The 25,198-nt window shown below is 53.3% G+C and overlaps 1 protein-coding gene across 2 annotated transcripts in view; it reads left to right on the top strand.

Moving 5' to 3' along the window:
* UNC5B (unc-5 netrin receptor B) overlaps nt 1-25,198 on the top strand; it is a 97,812-nt gene that overhangs the window by 46,923 nt on the left and 25,691 nt on the right. For both annotated transcript variants that reach the window (XM_049855792.1, XM_049855791.1), the window contains exon 2: nt 24,890-25,114. In XM_049855792.1, the coding sequence (XP_049711749.1) occupies nt 24,890-25,114 (225 nt within the window). The remainder of the gene's footprint in view (nt 1-24,889; nt 25,115-25,198) is intronic.

The following is a 25,198-nucleotide window of genomic DNA, read 5'->3' as shown; positions in this document are numbered from 1 at the left end:
GTGATTTATGGCCGCCTCATCTCCCAGTGCCCTGCCGGCCCAGTGTACTTACTGACTAATGGAAGCACAGCGTGGAGGGAAATAATTCTGCCAGGAGCTGCTCCAGTGACAGGAGCAACCACCATTGCCTCAGGCCGAGGATGGGTTAGGAAACAGAGAGAGCTGGGAGAGGCCAGAGCCAGAGGCCCGGGAGGCACTGAGAGAACAGACGGAGCCCAGGCAGGGACTCAGGGTGTGGAAGGTGGCACTGCCTGGCAGCCCAGTCCTGATACCGGCGACTCCAGGGCACCGGTGGGAAGCGAGAGGCGAGCCAGAACTCACTGTCCAGGTGCCTGCCAGCACAATAGCCTGTGCATGGGCTATGTGGTTTTTAATATTCATAGAACATCAGTACTTCTTGCCTGACCCCTCAATGACAGAAGGGAAAGCAGGGGCCCAGAGACGGTCAGGGACTTGCCCAAGGTCACACAGCATGACAGTTATTGAGCTGAGGTGAGAGCCAGATCACCTGCATCCCTATGACTTCACAGGCACACTCAGGCCAGAGTGGAGCATAGTGGGATGAAGACAGACCATGAAGAGGGCAGAGAGAGTGGGAGGCCATGATGGGAGTGTGGCGCTGGAGAGGACGAGGAGTGAGGGGTTTAAGGAAGCTTGCTAAGGAGGGAAATTGGGACGGTCCAATAGCAGGACCCAGGAAAAGGCATCCAGCAGCCAGGGTAGACCATCTCGGCAAGAGGCAGGGGTATTGGGGGGCCTGGAAGCCCACCACCCCAATGGGCTGCTTCTGCTCATCAGCAGGTGCTTCCTGAGGGCTCTGCCAGGCACTGAAGGCCAAGCGAGGGAGAGTCAGCATCACCTCCAAATCTCGCTGTTTTCCTCCCCACTGGCATCAGCCTGCCAGTGTGCCCGGCCTCGTGTGGGAAGAGGGGAGTGCTACGCACCAACCCCAGCTCCTCCACCAGCTCAGCATGTGAGCCAGGCCAGCCACTCACCTCTCCCAATCTTCTGCTTCCTCAGCAGTTAAATGGGGACCATATGCCCACCTCCACAGGTAGGTAGGAGGTACCAACAGGGTGGTGAATATGCAAGTTTGGGCTAAGAGGAAGCCTAAGGGATTCCATAGACAGTTCAGGTGCCTAAGGGACCCTGGCGCCTCTCTTGGCCCCCTTTCCCTCCAGACCCACCCAGGCCAGTCATATAGGTGGCCTGTGCCTCAGTGATGTGTTCCGTCTGTGAAATGGGCAGGCTCCCGGCTCCCCTCCCCAGTCCCTGGCAGGAAGGCCTTGAAGGCAGAAGTCACCCGGGCTGTGTGGTGAGCAGGTGCTGCGCAGAGGTGCTGCGTGGGTTTGGAAGGGGTTGCCCCTGGCCAGGGCCCAGCAGCCATCTGGGGCCTGACCAACAAGACAAGCCAGAAGACAACCAGAGCCTGTTGCAAGGAGAGACAAGGCTTGGTCCTGTCCCTGGGAACTGGGGCAGGCTGTGGCCAGGTGTACAGGGAACCCTGCCAGGTCACCGGGCCTCAGCAGCTTCCGCAAACACCCAGAGTGCCTACGTGCACCAGGCCTGTGCTGAAGCCCTTTTGTATATGTGCTACCTCGGAGGTGCACAATGTTCAGATACCCACTTTACAGATGAGAACGCAGAGGCCCAGAGACTTGAAGCAATGTGCCCAGGGACAGTTTAACTGGGAACTGTTTTTGAGGCTTACTTTGTGCCAGGCCTTGGACTAAATATTCCACACATGATCACCCTTGTTTCTCCCAGTTATTCTCTGGGCTAGGGACTGTTAACATCTCTATTTTACAGGTGAAGAAACTGAGGCTTGGGGAGGCAAAAATCACTTGCCTAAAACCCTCCAGCTGTTGGTGCTGAGATTCTATCCTGAGGGTTTCCACTGAGAGCAAGAACCCTCCCAGGGAGACGTGGTTTGCTCTCAGCCCTGGTCAAGGCAGGGCAGGGGTAGGGCTTCCGCCTCTTTGCCCAGGCTGGTGGAATCTGTACATTGCCCCATGCTTGTCTCTGCCCACCTGCTGGCCAAACCCAGGACAGGAAGGGGAGGATTTGCAGATTGGGGAACCATGGGGTGAAGCCCTGGTGGTCTTGAGGGTCCACAGGCCACCCTTTGCTCTTCTAAGCCCAGCCCTGCAGCGTTTCCAGGAAGCCTGAATTTTTCTTGAGCTGTGTGGAGGGGCCAGCTCCCTTGCCTGGTACCTTCCCTAGGGCCCTCCACGCCCAAGGGCTGGAGAACAGCACAGCAAGCATGTCCTGGGAGCAGGGCTTCAAACTGGTTCTTTCTGGCTTGACCCAGCTGAGAATTTGCCTTTCCGCCCCAGATATACAGCTTAACAAGACACCCAGGTGATTCTTATTATGCATAGTAATCATAAGATTATTATTCTTATGCATAAGAATCACCTTGTTAAAAAGGTAGATTCTGATTCAGTATATCTGAAGTGGGAAGGTAAATTGTCAGCAGGGGGTCGACATGAACTGGTTCAAAACCATGTTCTGGGGGAGCATCCTTTTAGAGGAAGGGAAGGAACTTGTCCAAGGTCACATGGTTTGGGGCATCCCAAGTAGCCCTTCTCAGACATAAGGCTTTGCCTGGCTGGCTCCCTCCCATACCCATCTTGCCACCCCACCTCAGCATTGCCTAGGTGTCTCTGGGGACATCGGGCTCACCTGGCCCCACATGGGCAGCCCATCCTGACTCTCAGCCTCTCCCTTGTTATCTGCCACCTGCCTCCTGGGTAGGGAAAAGGAAGAAGGCCTTTGGATGCTTTGTTCTTTGGGAAAAGGAGTCCCCAGGGTATGCTGGGGTAGAAATGGCCCAGCCTCACCTTGTGGGCAGGTTGAGTATAGCTGTTCGTTGGAAATAAAATAATGACTAATCTTAGACTGGAAACGCTGGTGGCGTAGTGGTTAAGTGCTACAGCTGCTAACCAAGAGGTCAGCAGTTCGAATCCAACAGGTGCTCCTTGGAAACGCTATGGGCCAGTTCTATCCTGCCCTGTAGGGCCGCTGTGAGTCAGAATCAACTCGATGGCAGTGGGTTAGGTTAATCTTAGACCTGGACAGCTCTTTACAGTTTATAAAGCGCTTTCACATCCGTGAGAAGAATGTGCTGTTCATCCCATCTGAAGATGAAAAGCTGGGGCTCAGAGAAGTGAAGTGGCTTATCCAGGGTCACACAGCCACTTAGCATATGGGCGTGGGTTTTCTGGGCTCCCCAGCCAGGCCTGTTCTTATTACTTTCACATACCTGACTCTGTTTACCTTAACAACGGTTCTGGGAGATCAGTGCGGCTCTCCCATTTTACAGAGGAGGAAGGTAGGGCACAGAGGAGCCTTGTGACTTGCCCGGGGTCATACAGGGAGGGGGAGTAGAACATAGCGTCTCAGCCCCAGCCAAGCTCAGCCCAAGGCAGTGGACCCTGGCCCCTTTCCAAGCTTGACCAGAGCCCCAGGCAGCTCAAAGTTGGCCCATCTTGGATGTGGGGGGACACCGTCTGCTGGGGACAACTCGGGACAATACAGTTTGCACTCGAGCCGGAGCCTCTAGGAGACAAACAACCCAATTAACAGGCAGGACCTTTGTCTTTGTCCCTTCCAGTGGAGGGTGAGGAGGACACACAGGGTCAGGCCCCTTGCATGGCCCAGCATAGGGGTATACCCACTGCTCTGCACCTCCTGCCCAGAGGGCGGATTCCCTGCTTTTGCCAGCTGTCTTCAGCTCCCCTATTTCCATGCCTGAGATCCAAGCCCAGCTTGGGAAACCACACCTGAGAAGACTGTGTTCCTCTCCAGGGGACCCACTCTGGGGGGAGGCACACAGGGGTGCTCTGGGACCCCCTCCTCTTAACCCCGGGAGGAGGTGGCTGCAGGCAGAGGTAAGAGGGGTGGGCTGGGCTTGGCTTCAGAGAGGCCTCTGGCACCGGGTGTGGCCCATGATCCTGCTGGCTGGCTGCCCTGTTTCCTAATTAAAGTGTCCTTTTGAAAATGCCCTCTAGTCCAGGCCCGGAGCTGCTGGGCGAGGCAGGCACCTCCCAGAGCTCTCCGAGATGTCTGTGCCTGCCCTGGATGGGCCCCTAGGCCGGGGACCTTTGCTCCTCCGGGTCTGGGATGGCCTGAGTGGGGCTAGGGAATGAAGTGAGAGTGGGGGACCGCAGGACTGTGCCCACCATCATCATGACTGTCCTCCTGGACCCACCTCTTGCCCTTAACCCACACCCCTTACTAAAGGCAGCACGCGTCCTTGTTAAAGTGCCTTGAGAGCTGGGATCAAAGGCATTATTGAAGAGGCTTGTTAGAGCCAGGGGGACGCCAGGGGCAGAAATCAGGGAGGAGGAGGAGGTAACACTAAGACTGAGTCACCACAGGCCAATTGTGGTGAGTGGGCAGTGGGTAGCTGGAGCCAGGTTTTCGGGCAGGGAGGAGAGTCCAGCCAAGAGGCCCAAGAAGGGGCAAGTGGGCAGCTCAGAGCCATGGATGCAGGGCATCTCAGCTGGTGAGCAAGGCTGTGTCTCCGCAGTCCCTTACTGAACTGCCAGCTGGCTCAGTATTGAGGGCCTGGGGATGGCCTTGAGTCTCCCACCAAGGAAGCCCAGAGTGGATAGGGCTAGCTGGGGTGCACTGTGAGTGGCAGGTCGGCAGTATACAGAGGAGTAAGGGCCAGTCAGTTATTGAGGCAAGTCATCCCAACTCTCCTTGGGTTAAGTGAGAGTGTGTGGGAGTTAATCAGACACCAAGCAAACAAACCAGCAAACTCTTTGCCATCAAGTTGATTATGACTCATAGCGACCCTATAGGACACAGTAGAACTGCCCATAGAGTTTCCAGGACTGTAATCTTTATGGAAGCTGACTGCCACATCTTTCTCCAGTGGAGCAGCTGGTAACTTCAAACCACCAACCTTTTGGTTAGCATTTGAGCGCTTAACTACTGGGCCACCAGGGCTCCGTTAATTAGCTAGGGGAAGATGAAAAATCTGCCTCATCACTTGATCGGTAGTAGCTAAGTGCAGTCCTGTGCTGAGAAAAAGTCTGAGGCCCTGTCCAGATGTGCTGTGATTGATTAGTGATGTCTGCCACAGCCTCAGGATGAGTCAGGTGGCCTGTTTGTTCGTAGACTAGATTTTCTCTAAAGCTCTTGTACAGTGTCACACTCTGAGATTCTGAGGCCAACAGGGCTGAGGCTGATGTGGAAAAGGCCTCCCACATCCTGGCTCTGTCTCTGGGGATCCTGAGATACCAGTTGAAATCTGAGCCTCAATTTCTTCGTCTCCAAAATGGACAGAAGGACTCAGCTGGACCTGAACTTGCAAACTATATAATTCTTGGGATTAACTGAGCCCTTCTCTGTGCCCTGCTGTGTGTCCAGGGCAGTGAAAGGCACAAGATGGAGTGTACCTGCCCTCACAATCTACCCTAACATGGGCCCTGCCTCGAGCCCTGGATCTGCCTCTTACTGGCTGTGATTCAGGCAAGTTATTTAAGCTCTGAGCCTCAGTTAGTCCGATAGGGACAATGGTGACCATACCACACAGGGCTGCTGTGTCCGTTAAACACAGCTGCATGCAAAGCAGTGACCCCAGGCCAGGCCCAGAGGGCTCAGTGCCCGGCTGGGGACTCTGAGTATCAGGATGAAAGAGAAACCTCCCTTGGCTTCTTTGCCCATCCCTGACCTCGTCTTTGGGTGGGAATTTTGACGGGGGTGGGAAGGGGTGGTGGGAGGACAGTTTCAAAGTAACACAGACCCAGACTGTCAGCTCTCAGCTCTCCCCCAAGACCGCAGCCCCAGCCCTAGCCGGCTTTTCCATAAACTTCCCAGTCCCTCCCTCTAACCAGCCCCATAAAAAGGGAGCAGAGCGGAGGGAGTCCGGCTACAGACTTTGTAATTTGGCTTGGAGGCGGCTCCTGTTCGTTTTCACCAGGCTGTAATTACAGCTGGCACTGGACACCCCCTCATTACAAGCCTGGAAGGAGGACTCTAATTATAGCATGCTGGGTCCTGGCTGGAGCAGTGGGGGACCAGGGAGGAGGCCTGTGGAGGCTGGGAGGGACCCTGAGCCGGCTTGAGGGCCAGGGGCAGAGCTGGGGGTGACGAGGCCGTATACCAGCCTCCGGGGTAGGGCCGCTTCCCCAAGCTGCCTCATTTCTCCTGTTCCCAGAACCATCTGTGGGAAGGGTGGGGTGTGAATGAAACTGAGGCCTCTTCTTCAGGGAGAAAAGGACTCAGAGGAGCCCAGTAGGTACACCCGTTCATACAAGAATCATTTATCTACCGTGTGCCTGCCTGGCACCGGAGGTATAGCAGTGAGCAAACACGTGCCATCCAACCCAGGATGGCACTCAGTGCACCAGGAAGGCCACTGTGCTGGGTAAAATGTCTAAACTTTCGCACTGTCCGAGTCGCCCCAGTACTTCCCCAGTCCAGCAGGGGCTCCACAACCCTGCCCCATGGGTCCCTCGGTTTGTTCAGCGCCCATGTTGTTGTGTGTGTGTGTGCATCAAGTTGATTCCAACTCCTAATGATCTTATATGACAGAGTGGAACTGCCCCATAGGTTTCTAGGCTGTAATCTTTATGGGAGGAGCCCTGGTAGCAGAGTGGTTAAGTGCTCGGCTGCTAACCGAAAGATTGGCAGTTCTAACCCACCAGCAGCTCTGTGGGAGAAAGATGTGACTGTCTGCTTCTGTAAAGATTACCCATTGCCGTTGAGTGCCTGGTGGATTCGAACTGCTGACCTTCTGGTTAACAGCCGTAGCACTTACCTACTACGCCACCAGGGCTTCCCAGCCTCAGAAACTCTGTGGGGCAGTTCTGCTCCGTCCTATAGGGTCATTGTGAGTGGGAACCAACTCAACAGCAGGGGGTTTAATCTTTACAGAAGCAGATTGCCAGACCTTTTCTCCTGCAGAGCAACTGGTGGGTTCCAAACACCGGCCTTTCGGTTAGCAGTCGAGCGGTTAACCATTGCACCACCAGGGCTTCTTTTGGTTAATATCGTGACTGTCACCATGCATCTGTCCTGTAGTGTCCCGGGGCCTGGCTGGGATACAGGCATTGAACAAGGAAATACACAAATGAGTATGTAGCTTACAAAGGTGATGAGAGCAATAAGGAAAAATACCAGAAGAACCAGGGCCCCTGGTTTAGTTGGGAGGAGCACAGTCAGGGCAGGACTCTGTGAGGAAGTGACCTCTAAGGGGAGACCTGAAGAAGGAGCAGAATTAACCAGGTAATGGTGGGAGGGGGCAGCATTCCAGGTGACTCCACTAGAGGCCAAGAGAATGGGGGGCTTGCAGTCTGAGCACCTGACACTCGGCAGCGGCCCCACCCAGGGTGGAAGCAGCAGACAGTAGCGGGGTTTCTCCTGCATGTATTGGAAGGAGCACTGGACTGGGAGTCTGGAGACGTACACTGCAGACTCAGTTCTGCCACTGAGTGCTGTGTGACCTTACACCAGTCACACCCTTGCTGGGCCTTGCCTTCCCACAGAGAGGCCCCTTCAAGGTCACAAACCCTCCCTCTCTGGCTGTACCCCTGAGGATATGAGGAGACTGTGGCCCCCAAGTCCTATTCAAATGCCACTTTTCGGGACACCCCTGCCTGTGTGGAGCAAGGGGGCTGTGCAGCTGGGGCAGGGGGTGGAGGCTGGTGCAGCAGACCGAGAGCTCCAGGCTGTCCTGTCCCCTTTGCTGAGTTATTAAGAGCCGCCCGGAAGCAGACACAAAGGGAATTGTCCTCAGCTGGAGTCAACCCCCAGCCCCCAGCCGTGAACAATCAGGGAGGAAAACTGAGGCCATTTGTCCAGCACGGAGTGCGGCAGTGGCGGCGGCTGGGAAAATGAGTATTTCTCAGCTAAAATTAGCCACCTGCCAAACCTTTACATCAAGGACAACCTGAGGCCTCTATTGTTTGGAGCTGGGGGATCTCAGGAGACTTGGGGGCAGGGGAGCTCAGAAGAAGCAAGTGACTGTCCGCTTTCCCAGGAGCTGGGCCAGACCAGCCAACACAGAGCCAGCCCTCGAGCCTCGTGGGTGCCCGGTCAGGTCAAGGACAGACGGACAGAGGGAGCAAGTCTGGCTGCCCATGCTCCCCGAGTGACAGTGGCTAATACAGCCTCTGGGTTCCCCATTTGAGACAGTCTCCCCTTCACCAGTGACATTTATTATACTCTGGACTAAGCCTGGGGGTCTGGAAGGAATTACAGGAAACATGAGAAAATAACTCCCCATCCTTTTCTGGGGGAAGGGCAGAAGCAACCATCTCTTTCCTCATAGAGGACAGTCGCTCCCTCTGGGGTAGCAGACCCGGCTTAGACACCCTCCTCTGCCACTTGGTAACTGTGTGGCGTTAGGCAAGTTACTTATACCCCTGGGTGACTTTAACCAAACAGTGGAAGTGGATGTTGTTACCAAACCCACGGGGTTGTTGTGAAGATTAAATTAGATAATATAGCTGATGTAGACATTAAGAGTGGTAATAACATTGATAGTCATGTAGCTTATATTTATTAAGCCTTTTCAATGTGCCACACATCTCTCCAAGCTCTTTAGTGTGTGTAATGGGCTTAATCCTTACTATAAATGTTACTAATATGCCTAGATTGCAGATAAGGAAACTGGGGCCCAGAGAGGATAGTAATTTTCCTGAGAGGTAACAAGAATGCAGGTGATGGCCATCGTTATCGCTGTTACCCGCATACTGGCTGTTACCCGCATACTGGCTCCCAATTCAGGCTTAGGTAGCTAAAGCTCTTGGCCCCATGCTACCATATCATTCCTTTCGTTCCTTTTGAGAAGTCCCCAGCTGAATCATAGACGTGCTTAGAGAAAGGGCGCTGACACATGTTAAGCACACTTACATGCTGTAAGTGTTTTCTGTATCTGTTCGGAGGCAAGAGAACGTAGAGCAGTGGACCAGTGTCAGCACCTGGGAACTTGCTAGAAATGCATGTTCTCGGTCCCCATCCCACACCTCCTGCGAGGGGAGGGGAATGAGCACACTGGGTTTTCACAACCCCTCCAGGGGATTCTAGTGCCTGCTACAGTTTGAGGACCACCGGCAAGGGCTTTGAGTCGGGGAGACCCTGATTCAAATGCTGACAACCCTGCCTCTGTGTTACTTCAGGCAAGTTGCTTAACCTCCCTGTGCCTCAGTTGCCTCATCTGCAAACTGGAAATGATAACAAGAGCCTTTTGGGAGGATGAAATTAATTAATGTATGTATGCCAGGTTCCTGGCACAGTGTCTGGGACTACTTAGTGCTTATAAGTGGTAGCTGTTGCCAGTTAACTAAGTTACCTGCTAGGAGTGAAGGCAGTACTAATGGGAAAGGTGGATCTTTGTGGGCAGGGAAGCCCATGAACCCCAGACGGAGTGAAGACACTCCTTTAGAGCTACGTGGTGGAACTGCGGGCCAGTTAGGGAAGGTAACCCCACTCCCACCCCAGGCTGAGGGGCTGGGATGGTTGAGATGGACATCTCCTCATTATCTGGCCTGTCCCTTCCAACGGAGCCTCCCTATCTTCCTGGAGCCGAAGGAACTTCCAGGAAGGCCAGAGATGCAGGAACTAAGTCAGGCTCCTTCTCCTCCCCTTTCTCAGGAAAAGAACAAAGGTTAGTCCTTTGAAAATTACAGTCTGGAGATGGGACCACAGGGTGGCGGTCCCCAAACCCTGGGCACATGACTGCATGCAGGGGCCCGGGCCCTTTCCAGGAGTCTGCCTTTGCCCTCCCCCCTCCACTTGCATGTTTTTGATGGCTCTTCAGAGGCCTCCAGAGAGCAATGTGCTCCTCTTCTGAGCCTTCCTCTCTGAGCAGTGAGCAGCGGCTCCTGGGGCCAGGCCAGGCAGAGAGCAGCAGCTGACAGGCCCCATCTCCCTGGCGGCTGCTCAGGACTGGGCTTGGGCAGGGCCCACTCAGCCTCTGGGGGCCCCAGGCCTCTGGTGAGGCACCCCCTGCCTGCTGTCCCCAGGTTCCCTGAGCTGCCTACACACTTTGGTGTCGTGTTATACTTCTACACCTCTGGCCCCCACAACTATCTGGCAGTGGGGCACAGCGGATGTCTTGCCCATTCTACAGATAAACAAACTGAGGCCTAAGGAGATGAGGGAGCTGGCCCAGAGTTACCCTCTGAGCTGGTGGCTGGCTGGGACTGTTCTGGGGTTTTCCTTCCACTGAGCCATGTGTCCAGACCTTATCTCTCCTTGGGGAATCTCTGGAAGGGAACTGACACCCACTGAGTGCCTATTATGTGCCAGGCTCTGGGCTGGGCACCATACCTATGTCATTTCATGAGGTCTTTGCAGCTGTGAGGAGGAAACAGGCTCAGAGACATGGGATGCTCTCCTGAAGTGACACAGTAGCAGAACTGGGGTTTGAATCCAGATTCTGCCGGCTCTGGAGTGCCTGCTCTTCCCATAACCTCCTGCAGCTTTTCAGGCTCTTGCTTCCCCTCCAGCCTCCCTGGGAGCCAGCCGCTCCTCTCTACAGGAGAACCCTCTCCTGGCCCACATCTGCCCAGCCTCCTGGCCCACATCTGCCCAGCCTCCTGGCCCCCTGCCCTTGCACCCTTCCTCTGGCTCCTAGCCCTGAGCCAAGGTGGCCCAGTGATTACATCAGCAGGTGCAAACAAGCAGGCGGGAGCAGGCACGGCGTCCCCGGGGGCTGGTGATGGAGCGCCATCCGGCCCCACGCGAGTCTGTTTCAGTCCCTCCTTCTAGCTTGCATCAGCCTTTTGCAGCTCCGTGTCATCAGAGTGGGCCAGGGCAGCAGCGGGGAGGCTGGGGCAGGTGCAGCTGCTGGGGCAGGGTGTGGGGTGGGAAATGGGATGCCTGGCTGCCACTGTGATTGTGGAAGAAAACTCTGGAGCTATTGGTATGTCAACCAGTACCCCTGGGAGCGCCAAGAAGGCATGCCCACCATTACTTATTATGAAAAGCAATGCTAAAAATTAACAAGACCCCAAGCCTGCCCAGCTGGCAAATTAGCTTCACAGTTATGACCTTGATGTTCCCAACAACCTAGGAGGCAAAGCAAGTAAAATTGGCCTCATTTCCCGGAAGGGAAGATTGAGACCCAGAAAGAAGTGGCTTTCCCAAGGTCATCTTACGAGTCAGTAACATTGTCAGTATATTTTAACCAAGAAATATGTGGGGTTATGGGACCCTGGAGAATGAGGAATCCCTACAGTAGTTAGGGTGGTAGTAGTCAAAGCCTGCTCCCTGGAGGAGGTGAGCTGGCTCCTTGACCGAGGAGGAGAAAGCTACAAACGAAGCTATAGATTGATTTCTGCACTGATGGAGGTTCACCAGGCAGTGGTTATCAGCATTCCATCACTCTGAGGCTAGGCCGAGGTAGATTGAGCAGGAGTGGGTGAGTCAAGATGTCTGGCATGTTAACCTTGAACCTTTGCTGTGAGCCTCCCATTGGTGGGACTGAAGCTTATTCATTACTCTTTATCTAGGCCCTACCTGGTCAAGAGGAGGCACTCAGATGTTTGATGAATGAATGGATGAGGAAGGAACAAATGAATGAATGAATGGGGTTGAGTCCCCACCTCCCTGTGGTGCACCAGAGTAGCCATATAGGCCTCAACCTTGGTCATTGCCACCTATCTCCCCTTATTCCACAGCTGAGAACTCAGCTGTCTACCCCAGCCCAGGGCCAGTTTTCCCCACCACTGGGGCAAAGAGAGGCCAGGTCAAGAGTACTGGGCTGAGTGCCAGGATGCCCACATTCTGGTCTTAGTTTTGCCTCCAACCTACTGTGTGACCTGAGGCAAGTTACTCACCATCTCTGATCCCCAGAGTGTTCCTGAGAGCCTGAGTCTACAAGGCCTGCCCTCCCTGGGGCCCACAGAACCTTAGCCCCAGTTCTGCCTTGTGGAAAGTGGCAGAGCAGGAATATGGATGAAGATCACAGGTGGCCACCTTTCTCCCTCATCCCCAGGGACTGAGCAGGCACCTGAGTGGATTCCAGGCTCAGAAGGTCCAAGGAGATGCCCCTACACAGTTGCAAGGGCCCTTCCACTCACCCTGGTGGCATAGTGGTTAAGTGCTATGGCTGCTAACCAAAGGGTCGCCAGTTCAAATCCGCCAGGCGCTCCTTGGAAACTCTATGGGGCAGTTCTACTCTGTCTTATAGGGTCACTATGAGTCGGAATCAACTCGACGTTACTGGGTTTGGTTTTTTTGGTATCTTCCATTCACCCACCACTGCCGAGAGCTCTCGGGAGCCCTTTCTCCTCCCTCTTCCCATGACTCCATCTCTGCCCATTTGTTCTCCTCTCTCCCCATGCTCCATTTCACAGATTGGCCAAGTCCAGAGTCCAGGTACCCCTTTTTCTCTCCCTGCAGTGGTTCCCTTTATGCCAACACAATGTCAACACACTAGGGGCACTGCAGCCATGATTGGCTCTGTGCCCTTGGACAGGTCATCGCCCCTCTCTGGCCTAGGGTCCCTATCTGGAAGGAAGCAAAGGGGTTGGACTCAAGGTCTATGGGCCCCTGCAGCCCAGCCTGGCCAGGCCCTGGGCTGAGTGCCTGCTGGTGACTGCTAGGTGGCCTATAGCCAGCACCAAGGCAGGGCCTGGCCCGGGCTGTGCTGATGGCAGTGGGCAAGGGTTGCAGCCGGTTTCCGTTTTGCAGTGTGTTTGGCAGTTGTCTCCCCACGGGTCCTCCGGAAGGAAGGGTTGTTCAATTGCAGAGCATGGTGCTGAGGAAGATGGGACATTTGTTCCTCGAGGCCTCTGAGAGCAAGCCTGACCCTGGGCTTTGCGGGGTGGAGGGGGGACACCTGGCCTGTAAAGGCAGCAGGGACGTAACCACGACCTGTTTGGCTGAGCCAGGTAGCCCCTGGGCCAGAGGCTGTACCCAGGAACGTTTTGACTTTTCCGGAGAAAGGGAGAGGACACTGGGCATCTTCCTGCCCGGTGCCAGAGGTGCCGAGCCAGCCTGATGTCATTTCCCAAGCCAGCTCCAGGCACCAGCTCTGCATCTCGGGCGCCTCCAATGACCTGGACACGGTGCCAGGAGCAGCCGGCTTAGCTGGCCGTGCTGTCTGATGCGTGTGACCATGTTGCACAAGAGAGATGCCTGGTGCATTTTGCTTGTGGTTTGTCCTCACTTAACAGCTTTTAAAGGAAAACATTGGCCACAAAACTGTATCTGGCAAGACGCTGTCTAAGTAATAAAGTACTTGTGTGTCTAAAAAAGTCAGAGAGGACCCACATCCAGTGTTAATTCTGGTAAGCTGGGGTGGGAATGGGGTGATTCTTATTTTCTTCTTCGTTTTTTTCAAAATTGTTCACAATGCACAGGTATTCTTCTTTGTCATCAGAAAAGTCCAAAAGAAGTGTCTTCACTAGAAGGAAAAGGAGGATTTATTTCAATGAAGTCACTCCTTGGGTGGCTAGTCCCCAGTTTCTGTTTCTGGCTTTGGGCTCAGATGCTGTGTGACCTGAGGCCAGGCCACACCTTCTCTGGTCTCCGTCCTGGAGAGTAGTGATTCGATGGTTTCTGAGGTTTCATCAAGAGGCCCTGGGCGGTACAAACTGTTAATGTACTCAGCTGCTAACCAAAAGGTTCAAGTCCACCCAGAGGTACCTTGAAAGAAAGGCCTGGCAACTACTTCCAAAAAATCAGCCATTTAAAACCCTTTGGAGCACAGTTCAACTCTGACACACATGGGTTCGCCATGAGTCAGGGTCGACGCAAAGGCACCTGGTGTTTTGGAGGTTCCATCAGCTGGTGACATCCTACAGGATGGGGTTCCCAAAGGGGACCAGCTCAGCCCAACCTGTGCCCACCATCTCTGGCTGTTCCCCTCCCCTCCACCTGCACCTATTTCCAGAGGGACTGGGTGGCACCGCTGGAGGAAGTTCTGCATCCACAGGGGGCCCAGGTATACAAGCAGATGAGATTTTCAGGCCCTCAAGGATAGCAGACCTGTCCAGAGATAGACAGCAAGCAATCAAACAAATACATCAACAATGTAATTCCAGAGAGAGTCAAGCACTGTCAAAGACAAAAACAGGATGGCCTGGAGGTAGAGGATAACAAATTTACATTGGGTGGTCAGGCAGGCCTCACTGGATAGGTGGCATTTAAGCTGAGATCACAATGACAGAGTTAGGATATCTGGGGACCTGGGGACGGGGGAGCATTCCAGAAGGAGGAAATAGCAAAGACCCTGTTGGGAGAATAAGCAAGGTATCTTCAAGAGACAGAAAAAAGGTAACTCAGACACAGTGAACGATGGACAAGCATCTGACGTTTAGAATTCAGGGCAAGTTCGGACTGCATTCCATGTGCAAAGGGAAGCCTCTGGGGGGTGTAAGCAGAGGAGTGATTTCTATTTTAACAGATTGCTCCCACTGCTTTGAGGAGAGTGAATTTGAGGGGGCAAGAGGGGAAGTGGGGAGCCCATGAGGAGGGTCTGGGCAGGAGACATGGGGCTTGCAGCAGACATGTTGTGGTGGAGGTGGTGGGCAGCCGTGTGGTTGAGGCACGTCTGGAAGATCTATCCGGTGGCATCTGGGGCCAGAAGGCTTCGGGGCCTTCCAGTGTCATGGGCTGGCTGTGGGAGAGGAGAAGGAGGTACCAGGAGGCTGAGCAAGTAGGTATGTGGCGGAGTCTGAAATGGCATCTCAGAACCAGCCCATCCCAACTCTGGATGCGGTAGAGGCTATCAAATAAAAGAGCAGGTGCTTGGGGCTCTCAGGATGCCCAGGGCAGACTCTCATGGCTCGGGCAGAGTGTGCGTGGTCCTGTTGGTGTGAGCGTGTGCGTCTGTGTGTGATGTCCTGGGGGCCATGCCAGGCTGGCATCAGGCCCCCCCCCAGCCTAGGCGGGGTAATGTCATCTCTGTTTGCTGGGACATCTCCGAACAAGTCCAGGGCTCAGGAAGGTCAGGCCTGCACAGGAATGGAGGCCAGGTACTGGGGTTAGGAAGCCGAGACCCTTTCCCCCCAGCAAGCTAGTGAACTCTCAAATGACTCCATTTGCCCATCTGCAAAGTTGGGAAAAAAAAAAAAAAGCTGCCAGCCTCTGACCCCTCAGAATTATTGTGGGTCAAAGGAGAGGCTTTGTGGTTTAATAGCAAGAGCTTTGGATCTGTCAGTAGCTGTGACCGTAGGCGTAGCCTTTCACGGCTCTAAGCCTCAGTTTTCTCATCTGTGAAATGGAACACCTACTTGGCAGCTGTTGTATTTATGATCATGTGTTATCACATTAAAAACATGCAGGTTTTTAATTATCTGGTGCCCTGGTGGTGCAGTGATTAAGTGCTCAGCTGCTGACAGAAAGGCCAGTGGTTCGAACCCACAAGCTGCACCAGAGGAGAAGGATGTGGCAGTCAGCTTCCATAAAGACGAGAGCCTTGGAAACCCTATGGGGCAGTTCTGCTGTGTCCTATAGGGTCACTGTGAGTCGATGGCAACGGGTTTGGATACATGAGAGTGGCTGTGGTTGAAGTGAGAGGGACGAGAGGGTTCTGAGCTACCTGAAAGGAAGAGGAAAGGGAAACTGAACGCCCCCCGCTTCAGGGCTGGGGCCTCCAGGCACAGTTACCTTCCCAGGCCTGGGACTAAGAAGAGGAACCAAACATTAGCCCTAGAGAGACCCAGGCCCAGCGAGGGGCCCCGTGGCCTGAGGAGGGGTCTGGGGGAGAGCTTGGGCCTGTGGTGTGGCATGCAGCCTCCCTAGGCCCTATCCCAGATGCCACTGTGAGTCTAGGGGATGACCAATGAATCAGCAACTGTAATGTCCCTACTTACTTTGTGGGTAGTGTGGCCCCCTATAAAATAGGGCCTGGGCTCCCTCCAAGGCATCTGTGCCTGCCCTGGGGCCTCCTCCCAACAGCTCTTCTGGTTGCCCCCAGAGCCCTTCCAGGGGAGTGGTTTCACAGGATGCCCCCTTCAGGATACAAGCTCCTACCCCAGCTGGCCGTCTTGATGAGGCCACTTCCTGTGGCCAGTACAGGAAGTGATGTCATGGGCACCGGCAGGTCTGCAGAGGGTATGGGAAAGGGGCTGTGCAAGGGGCCTCCTTTGTTAGGAATAACTTGATGTCCCCCAAGCCCGCCAGCCCCCATTTGTCATCAGTAACAGCCATTGTAACTGCCTCTGAGGGGGGCCCCAGCCTGAACCCCCCCAAGCCACCAGGCGCCAGGGCCAGATGGAGGAAGGTCTTTGTGTCCAGGGAGGGGTCCGTCCATGTGGGGTTTGTGTATTTTTAAAACATAATAATAAACTGGCCCCTCTCCCCCAACCCTCCCCACTCCCCACTGGGCATGTTAGCCAGTGGTGAATGGAAGAGATTTTCCATGCAGTGGGAGGCCAAGTCTGGCGGGAATTAGCCGGTGTCCAGGGACTCGAGAAAAGACTGTGATTGCTGATGATGAATGTCCCCAGCATGGGGTACTTCTCTCCACCTCCCCTCCTGCAGGCTCTCCCTCTCCCCTCCAGTCTTACCCCTCCATGTAGGCATCACCTCTCACCAACCAGCCCTGGCAACACACACCCTGCTCAGCTCCAGATGCCCCCCCCCCACCCTTGTGCCTGGCCTTGTCACCCACCTGCGGATAAAAGCCAGAATCGGGGTTGCTCAAGACTCTGCTACCAAACTACTGAAGCCGCATGCTTAGGCCCCTGCCCTGGGTAACACGGTTACCAGAGGGGACCTGGCTGAGATGGGTGGAACCGTGAGCCTTCACCCATAGCCCTGCCAGGGCTGTGCTGTACCTCTGGGCCCTGAATCAGAGACTGGGCTCTGGCTGTTCACTCATTATGTGATGTTGCAGGAGTCACTTTCCCTCTCTGAGTCGCTGGAATGCAGAGCTCCAGGCCCTTCTGGGCATCAACTTTCTGAACCGGCTGGGGCTCAGGTGTCAGTAGGCTGAGGAACATGCCAGTGTGGGGCTTCAGGGCTCCCTACACACAGTTTAGCCTGAGAACAAGTCCCTGCTCAGTGCCAAGGGGCCAGAGTTGCTGCCAGGCCTTTCCCCGGGCACAGCACTGGCCAGTTAATAAAACGCCTTTACATCCATTTCACATTTGACCTTCACAACAACGCCTCCAGGTTGACAGGGCAGCATCGATTACCCCCCCTTTTTTTTAGATGGGGAAACTGAGTTCCTGAGAGGTAAAGCGGCCTTCTTAAGGTCTCATGGGCCACAGTGAGCCCTTGAACCAGGCCTGCTATTCACCCATCCAGCCCGGGCCCCAGCCTCAGGGTCACGGTAAAGTCACGGTAAGGGGAGCAAAACCTCTCTGGGTTCCCCAGCAGCCAGTTACAACCTCCCCTCCACTTCATTTCGGGCAGCTCAGGACAACAGCTTATTCACGTTGGTCCTGAAACCGCTGCCTTCACCTCCAAGCCCCTCATTCCTGCTCCTGTTTATTTGAGGGTTATGGACTCTAGCACCTCTTAAACAAGCCTGTGGGCCCCAGACTCAGCCCTGGAAAGAAGCCTCCGAACTGATAACATCCTGCTGTGGGGTAGAGAGGAATCCCAGGGTGGCTGAAATGGTTAGGTGTTTGGGTACTAGCCAAAAGTTCGGTGGTTCGAGTCCAGTCAGAGGCACCTCAGAAGAAAAATCAGCCAGTGATAACCCTGTGGAGCTCAGTTCTACTCTTACACACGTGCGGTCACCACGAGTCTGAATCAACCCCATAGCAACTAGGGTTTTTTTCATAGGTGGGGTGGAGGTGGCTCAGGCTCCTCCCCCTGCCCTGCAAGCTCCTCTCCGCTCTCAGAGGACAGGTGCCCTGTGTCTTGGACTCCGGGAGACACAAGGAAGGGCGTGGTGTGCTCCCTGCTTTCTAGAAGCAGCCACCAAAATTGCTAAGGAGCCTTTGAATTGCCTGACTCAAAATAAATTTCCCAGAAGTGGTGGTGCCCACAACCCAGCCCTGCTCACCTCACCTCCTGCACTTAAAGTAGACTGTGAACAAAATGGAGCTTGCCCATAAGGAAGCCAGGATGGACGAGAGGGTGCAAAACTGTGTCTTGTCGAGGGTATTTGAAAGAAAGAAGGTCTGGGAGGGCAGGCAGCGGCCTCCAGAGACTGCAGAGCTGTCACAGGGAAGAGAAAGTGCACTTGTTTGGTGTTAGAATTATAGCAGTGACTGAAACCTCAGAGAGCACATTGCAGCTGAAAAGAAGGAAGATTTTCTGTTAGGTCTGTCCAAAGGAAAACCTGATGGAGAAGGGCAGTGGTGAGTTCCCCATCCCTGGAGGTATGTGAGTGAAGGCTGGATGAGTTGTTGGGGGATGTTGGATGAGATGCCCTTTAAGTGACCTCCAACCCTCCAGTCTGTGTCTGGGTGAGATAACAGACTAGCTGACAAGAGACACCATACAGGCAGGGAAAAGGTAAATTAGATGTGAGAGTTTTAATGGCAGCACAGAAGGTCCCATCCAGAGGCTTTAGGTGACAGGGGTCATTTTGATCACAGGCCTGGGTGGGTAGGCATGGGGCATGGTTGGGAAATCCCAGAAGCAAATGGTTACTCTCCTCCTTCCCTGGGCTCTACCCACACTCTGCCTTAGGACCACGGAGTGTGCTGGGTTTTTAAGGCAGAAATAGCAATGGCAAGAAAGGGACCCCATGTAAAGCAAATTTACTTTGTGAAAAAAAAACTGTACCCAACACAGCACTTTCATACCTTACCAGATTCCCCATAAAGTGTCCTGAAACCTCAGTGTTAGAACCAGAGTGGAGCTTGAGAGATTGACTCAGCCAGCATCCTTATTTTACATATGGGGATTAGAGGCCTAAGAGAGAAGGCCACCTAGCATTGTCAGTCCTCAGCTGGGATTAAAAAGGAAGAAAAAAACAGGACTCCTGACTTAAGTAGCTTTTCTTTTCCTGTCCTGCTTTTGACTATCTTTTGGTTACATCTGTGCACGAATTGTCCTCTTTTATACTTTCATCTCGGGATACCTAGACCACTCTTGTATAAGGCTTTATTTAAAGATGCAGTGCATTTTTGCAACAGTAGGCCCAAGTGAATTCTACTGTTACAAAAAACACATTCTATGGGAAATCTATGGAAATCCAGATCCAGTCTGCCAGAGGCAAGTTCTCCCAGGGGAACCCTGTCTCCGCTATTTCATTCTCTTCTGTGATTTATTCTCCTCTGTGATGATGGAGCCAGTAGGGAGAGCCATATCAAAGCAAAGGAGACAGGGACTGAGTTGAAAGCAGCAGACAGACATGGCTCAAAGCCCAGCTTTCTCCAACTGACCAAGTGATCCTAGTCAAGTCCCTCGATGCCCCCTATCATGTCTTCACCTGCTGAATAGAAAGGTAGTCCCCACCTTGGAAGTTAGGGGAGTAAATGAGGTGAAATCCTTGAAGCACTTGGCACGTAGTAGACATAAGTGCCATTTCCCAGCTTAGCAGAGACTCCAGAAGGCAGATTCAGGTATCAGAATACCTGGATTTGCTCCCCAGCTCTGCTACTTACTAGTTTTATAGCTCTGTGCAAACTACTTAACCTTTCTCAGTCTCAGTTTCCTCATCTGTAGAATGAGGATGATAATAGTACCTAACTCATAGGGCTGAGGTTCCCAAACTGTGTGCCAAGGCACCCCAGCATGTTGCAGCAAACTTAAAGGTGCTGCAGGATATTTTTTACTTTCAAGGGAAATGTGGCAATATTGGATGGCTCTCAGTTAACACAGAAACTACTAGCTCAAGATAGCTCAGTTTCAACATTACTTCGTGCTGTTTTCTTTAGACGACGCCACGTCTTTGCAAAGCTGGGTTTTTGGCATTTGCACATACTGTGAAACAAACAGTGTGGAACAGTGCCCAACACGTACACACATCCCATTAGTAAGTAATTATGGCTATTTAAGAATGAAATTAAAATATTTTTTCTTTTAATTTATATTTATTTTTTTCAAACGGCTGGTCACAATGAGTTGAAATCGACTCGACAGCAATGGGTTTGGGTTTGGGCTTTTTTTTGGTTAGTAGGTTGTTAGGATATACAAGGATATAAATACCTACTAAGTTGTTTAGACATAACTACTTAATAAACAGAACCATGAGGTATTTGTTTTGGCCTTGGGGCGCCGAGAAAAAATTACCGAGACACTGTTGTTATGTGCCATCAAGTCCATTCCAACTGATAGTGACCCTGCAGTACAGAGTAGAACTGCCCCATACATAGGGTTTCCTATTTCCTAGGCTGTTACAGGAGCAGATCGCCAGGTCTTTTCTCCTGTGGAACCACTGATGGGCTCCAACCTGTGACCTTTTGTTTAGCAGCCAAGCACTTTAACCATCGCACCTCCAGGACCCCTTCACTGAGACACAAAGGACCAAAAAAGTTTGGGAACCTCTGTCTCAAATGTTAATATGAAGCACCCTCTGAATGATGCCTGGCAGGGTTAACACCCAGGAACCATGGTCTCCCTTATTCTTCTCTCTCCAAGCTGGCGCCCACAGGCCCTGGCTCAGCTGGCTCTCTTCAAGGACACCTGTCAAGTCTCCCTCCACCATGGGGCCTAAACCAGGACTGAGAAGCCGGGGAGTGACCAAGTAGCTAGGGCAGGGGGCCCTATTCAGCTTCTGTACACTCCCTGGCACCCCCTACACGCTGCTTTAATTTCCATTTATTGAGCACCTACTGCGTGTCAGCCAGCCAGAGTCTGCGCTGTGGTCCCTGGAGGGAGGGAGGGTCTCAGGTCTGCCATCAGTTCTTCCTCGTCTCCTGGGAGCATCTGCCTCCAGAATGCCCAGGGCGTGGGGACGCTGGCAAGGGGGCAACAGCGACAGCAAGCCAACCAGCCCAGCCCCGACAAGGAGGCCCTGCAGGGCCGCAGGCGTGTTCCTGCCCAGGCTGACGAAGAGGAGGGGTGTGGCATGAGGGCGGGGCTGTGGGGCTGCCAGAAGCAAGCCCTGCTGCACTAATGGATGTCTAGTGTTTGCTTTCCCCCGTCGCATCTGTGCCTGCTTTATAAATGAGCCGCATTAGGGTTATAAAACAGTCATAAATACAGCCTCCATTGCCGCAGAGACTCACGGCAGCTTCACCTGGGGGCTGGGGGTGGTGCGGTTAGAAGGCAGGAGGGCGCATGCGTCTTGTACCTGGATAGGCTGCACCCTCGTCTCATGGCCACTACCCCGGGGGGAGGCCCTTTGCCTCTGTTTCACAGGTGTGAGGTACCTGAGGCCAGCGCCCAAGGGTGTCTGAGTCTAAAGCTGAAATTCTGCCTTACCTCCCTGTGAGATGAGATACTAGTGGTGGGGAGGTAGGCATGGAGTTTGGCCAGCTCTGTGCTGTCCAGGGAAACCCTGGTGGTGTAGTTGTTAAGTGCTATGGCTGCTAACCAAAAGGTCGGCAGTTGGAATCCACCAGGCGTTCCTTGGAAACTCTATGGGGCAGTTCTACTCTGTCCTATAGGGTCGCTAGGAGTTGGAATCAACTCGACGGCACTGGGTTCTGTTTTGCCTGCTGCCCAGATGCCCTCCTGGCCCCACCCTGCTCTCCCCAGAGCTGCCCATTGTGGCGAGGAGGCCACAGTGCCATCTTAGTGTGGGCACAGTGACCACCTCTCAGGCCACTGGGAGACCAGTGTCCAGCCCTCTGGGTTGGGATCAAGTCCCCGCCAACTACCCAAGCTCCCAGACCCTAGGGGCCTGCCAGTTTAGCTACAGAGAGGGTGTCTCCCTGACGGTCAGGGAAGGGGATGTAGGGAGCCCCAGCTCGACCTCAGGAACCCTCAGTGCTATGCCAGACTTGGCTGCCCAATCACTAGGTGGCCTTGGACAAGTCACTTGTCCCATCTGGATGGTCTTCAGCTTTGAAACGAGAAGGTTGGTCCAGCCCTGCTAGCCCTGTGAGAAAGCCCCCGTAAACTGAAGTCATAGCCAGTGCCATGGTGCTATTAAGATTGTCAGGTGTTGCGACACCTAGAGTATCGTGGGGTATCAGGAAGTTTGGAGTCCTGGGCAACATCCCAAACTTTGAAATCTGTTTCTTGGGTTCAAATCTTGGCTCTGCCTCTTGCTAACCGTGTGATGTTGGGCAAGCTGCTTAACCTCTCTGAGCTTCAGTTTCCGCATCTATAAAATGGGGACAGTAGGATTGTTGCAAGAATTAGATAAGTTAACTAAGTATTGAAAACACAGCAGCTAATTTTAGGTAAGCATTGGTTGTTATTTTGATGCAGCAAAATGTACCTACGATGTGCCTGGTTGTGTCCTAGAGACCCTTGCATGTTTATCTCACACAGTCCTCAAAACAGGTCAGAAAGCGGGGGGAAAGTGGCCATTTCCTGCCCTCTTCCAAGACGAAGCTTCAAGGCTTGGAGAAAAGGGCTCTCGGAATTAAGGGTCCCACGGCTGTGCAGGCTGGAGGTAGATCCACACTCCATCCTGCTGGCTTTACCTTGGCTTCTCCAGGTGGCGCTCCGCCACCCAGAGCCCAGGGCCGATGAGGACCAGGCTTGGTCTCAGTACTCCCAACATCCAAGTCTCAGCAGGGGCTCCTCGTCAGCAAAGAGAAAACCTGGTGCGTGACTCAGGCATGTTAGGCATGTTTGTTCATTCTGCCCTGGGAAAACCGTGCTCCCCTGGCCTCTCTGCCCATAGGGACATTCCCAAGGGCCAAGCGTGCCCCACTGTGGCCTCTGACCTGGGGAATAGTGCAGGATCCCAGCTGCCACGTAGGACTTCTGGGACCCAAGCCCTGGCTGAGGTTCTGGGGCATGGGGGTGGCGATGGGGGCGGTGACAGGGCTGAGGCTGGCAGGAAGGGCTGGGCCAGCGACCTCACACCCGCAGCTTAATTCCTTGTTTCCTCTGGAGCAGTTAGCAGAGGAGGATGAGCCTGTTTGTCCCTGGCTGCCCCATAGTTTGGCTTTGGAAAGTCAATTTTCCTAAGTGGATTGTGCAGCCTGGCCTGGCCTGGGTTCCCTCCCCTTGGCACTGATGAGGCTGACCCTCTCCCTTCCTGTTTGCCTCACCTCCTGCGGGGTGTTCTTTCCAGGGAGGCCTGCAGACCCTGGTTTCCATTTGACTCCTTCATGGGGTGTCAAAAAAATTTAAAAGCAGACATCTTACTTTGAGTTCAAAGGGTTTCTCTTTCCCAGAAGCTCAAAATTAAGCGGAAAAGCCTGACCCAAACTGCAAAATTATTGACTTGTTTTTTCACCAGGAAATGCAGGCTACTCAACAATATTGTCCATTTGCCTTTTCCAGCTCAGAAAAGGTAGTCAATAACAAACTCATTACCTTGTGATTTAACGCGAAAGACTGTGTGCTTCTTTAATTTTTATTTCTAGAGGTCTCATAGGTACAAATATGTAAAAGGCCAAATTTTCCAGAGATACTTTTTTAATGTTACTTGAGAACCTTTGAGTACTTTGTCACCATGGAAACTTAAATACTATATTTGTCGTCGTTGGTAGTCGCCATGAAGTAGATTCCGACTCCTGGCGACGCCATGTGTGCAGAGTAGAACTGCTCCGTAGGGTTTTTCTTGGTTGTGACCGTTCAGAAGCAGATCACGAGGCTTGTCTTCTGAGGACCCTCTGGGTGGGTTCAGACTGCCAGCCTTTCAGCTACTGGTCAAGTGCTTAACTATTTGCACCACATGGGGACTCCACTGTCCAATTTAAGTTTCTGTAAAATCTCCAGTTGTTGAGAAGGAACCCCGGAAGACATGGCACCCAGACTCTCTGTTCACCCAGAACTAAAACCATTCCCAAAGCCAACTCTTTAGACAAAGATTAGACTGGACTATTTTTATAAGACATAAAACGATACTCGTGAAGAGTGTGCTTCTTAGTTCAAGTTAGATACGTGAGACTAAATGGGCAGCTCCTGTCTGGAGGCGAGATGAGAAGGCAGAAAGGGGCAGGAGCTGGCTGAATGGACATGGGAAATGCGGGGTGGAAAGGGGGAGTGTGCTGTCACATTAGGGAGAGAGCAACTAGGGTCACCTAACAATGTGGATATCAGTTTTTGTATGGGAAACTAACTTGAGCTGTAAACGTTCACTTAAAGCACAATTTAAAAAAGAAAAAAATTTTTTCCAGTCATCAGGAGTGTTTTTTTTATCTTCTTGCAGGGGTTTGCGCATTCCCCCAATTTACAAATCATAGAGCAATTAAGTATTGTATTATTGTTTTGAGCTAATTCAAAGGTTTATTTTTTTTTTTTAACAATTGTAACTAGCTTACTCTGAGCCACTTGTTTTTAGAAACAAAATGATCTCCCTGCATGCTTACAGATTAACTGCTCGAAATAACCCTATATATTCATTTCTTTGGGTTTTGATTATTTTTAAAGGGGGGGGCGGGGGAGGGGATTGCCTCAGGGCAGAGCCTTCCTGTGTTCCTAGCCTGTGAAGTTCCTCACATCTGGTATGGAGGGTGTGGATTTGGCCAAGGTGGGAAGAGGCACCCTGTCTGTCCACCTGGCTGGCTGGGGCTGCAAAGGGCAGCTGTGGCTTCGGGGTAGAGCTGGCCTGATTTGAGTTCCGTACTCAGCCCTGTTTCCAGCCCACCAGCACCCTGGCATCACCACGGGAAACTAGAGCAAGGCTGGGCAAGGGCAGGGCCAGGACAGGGGGCTTTGGGGAGGGCTGAGGGAGTATCCTTGCTCTGATAGATGGCCTCACCTCTCTGGGCTGACCTAACGTCTACATCTGTAAAGAAGTTAGGTCTTTACATCATAGAGCTGAGGCTAGCTCCTCAAGCCCTCTCCCAGCCTCTTAAAGCAGGGCAGGAGGCGGGCTGAGGCCCGGGAGTGCCAGGCCTCGCCAGGTCACAGAGAGCATCACTGCAGGCCTGCCCCACACCCCCTGTACCCCTCTGCAGTGGGCCCCCAGCAGCCCTCACAGAGCCCTTATCTTCCACAGGTGCTGATTCTGGCAGCGAGGTGCTCCCGGACTCCTTCCCGTCAGCACCGGCCGAGCCCCTGCCCCACTTCCTTCAGGAGCCGCAGGACGCCTACATCGTGAAGAACAAGCCCGTGGAGCTGCGCTGCCGCGCCTTCCCCGCCACACAGATCTACTTCAAGTGCAATGGCGAGTGGGTCAGCCAGAACAACCATGTCACCCAGGAAGGCCTGGACGAGGCCACTGGTGAGCCCGCCCACTCAGCCAGGCACCCAGACCACTGGCACTGCGTGCCCTCAGATCCAGGAGAGGGGACAGAGAGGACACCAG

The sequence above is a fragment of the Elephas maximus genome, chromosome 16 (assembly GCF_024166365.1).
Source record: "Elephas maximus indicus isolate mEleMax1 chromosome 16, mEleMax1 primary haplotype, whole genome shotgun sequence".
Classification (NCBI taxonomy): Eukaryota; Metazoa; Chordata; class Mammalia; order Proboscidea; family Elephantidae; genus Elephas; species Elephas maximus.
The sequence above is the reverse complement of the archived record's forward strand: the minus strand, read 5'-3'. Positions and strand labels throughout refer to the sequence as shown.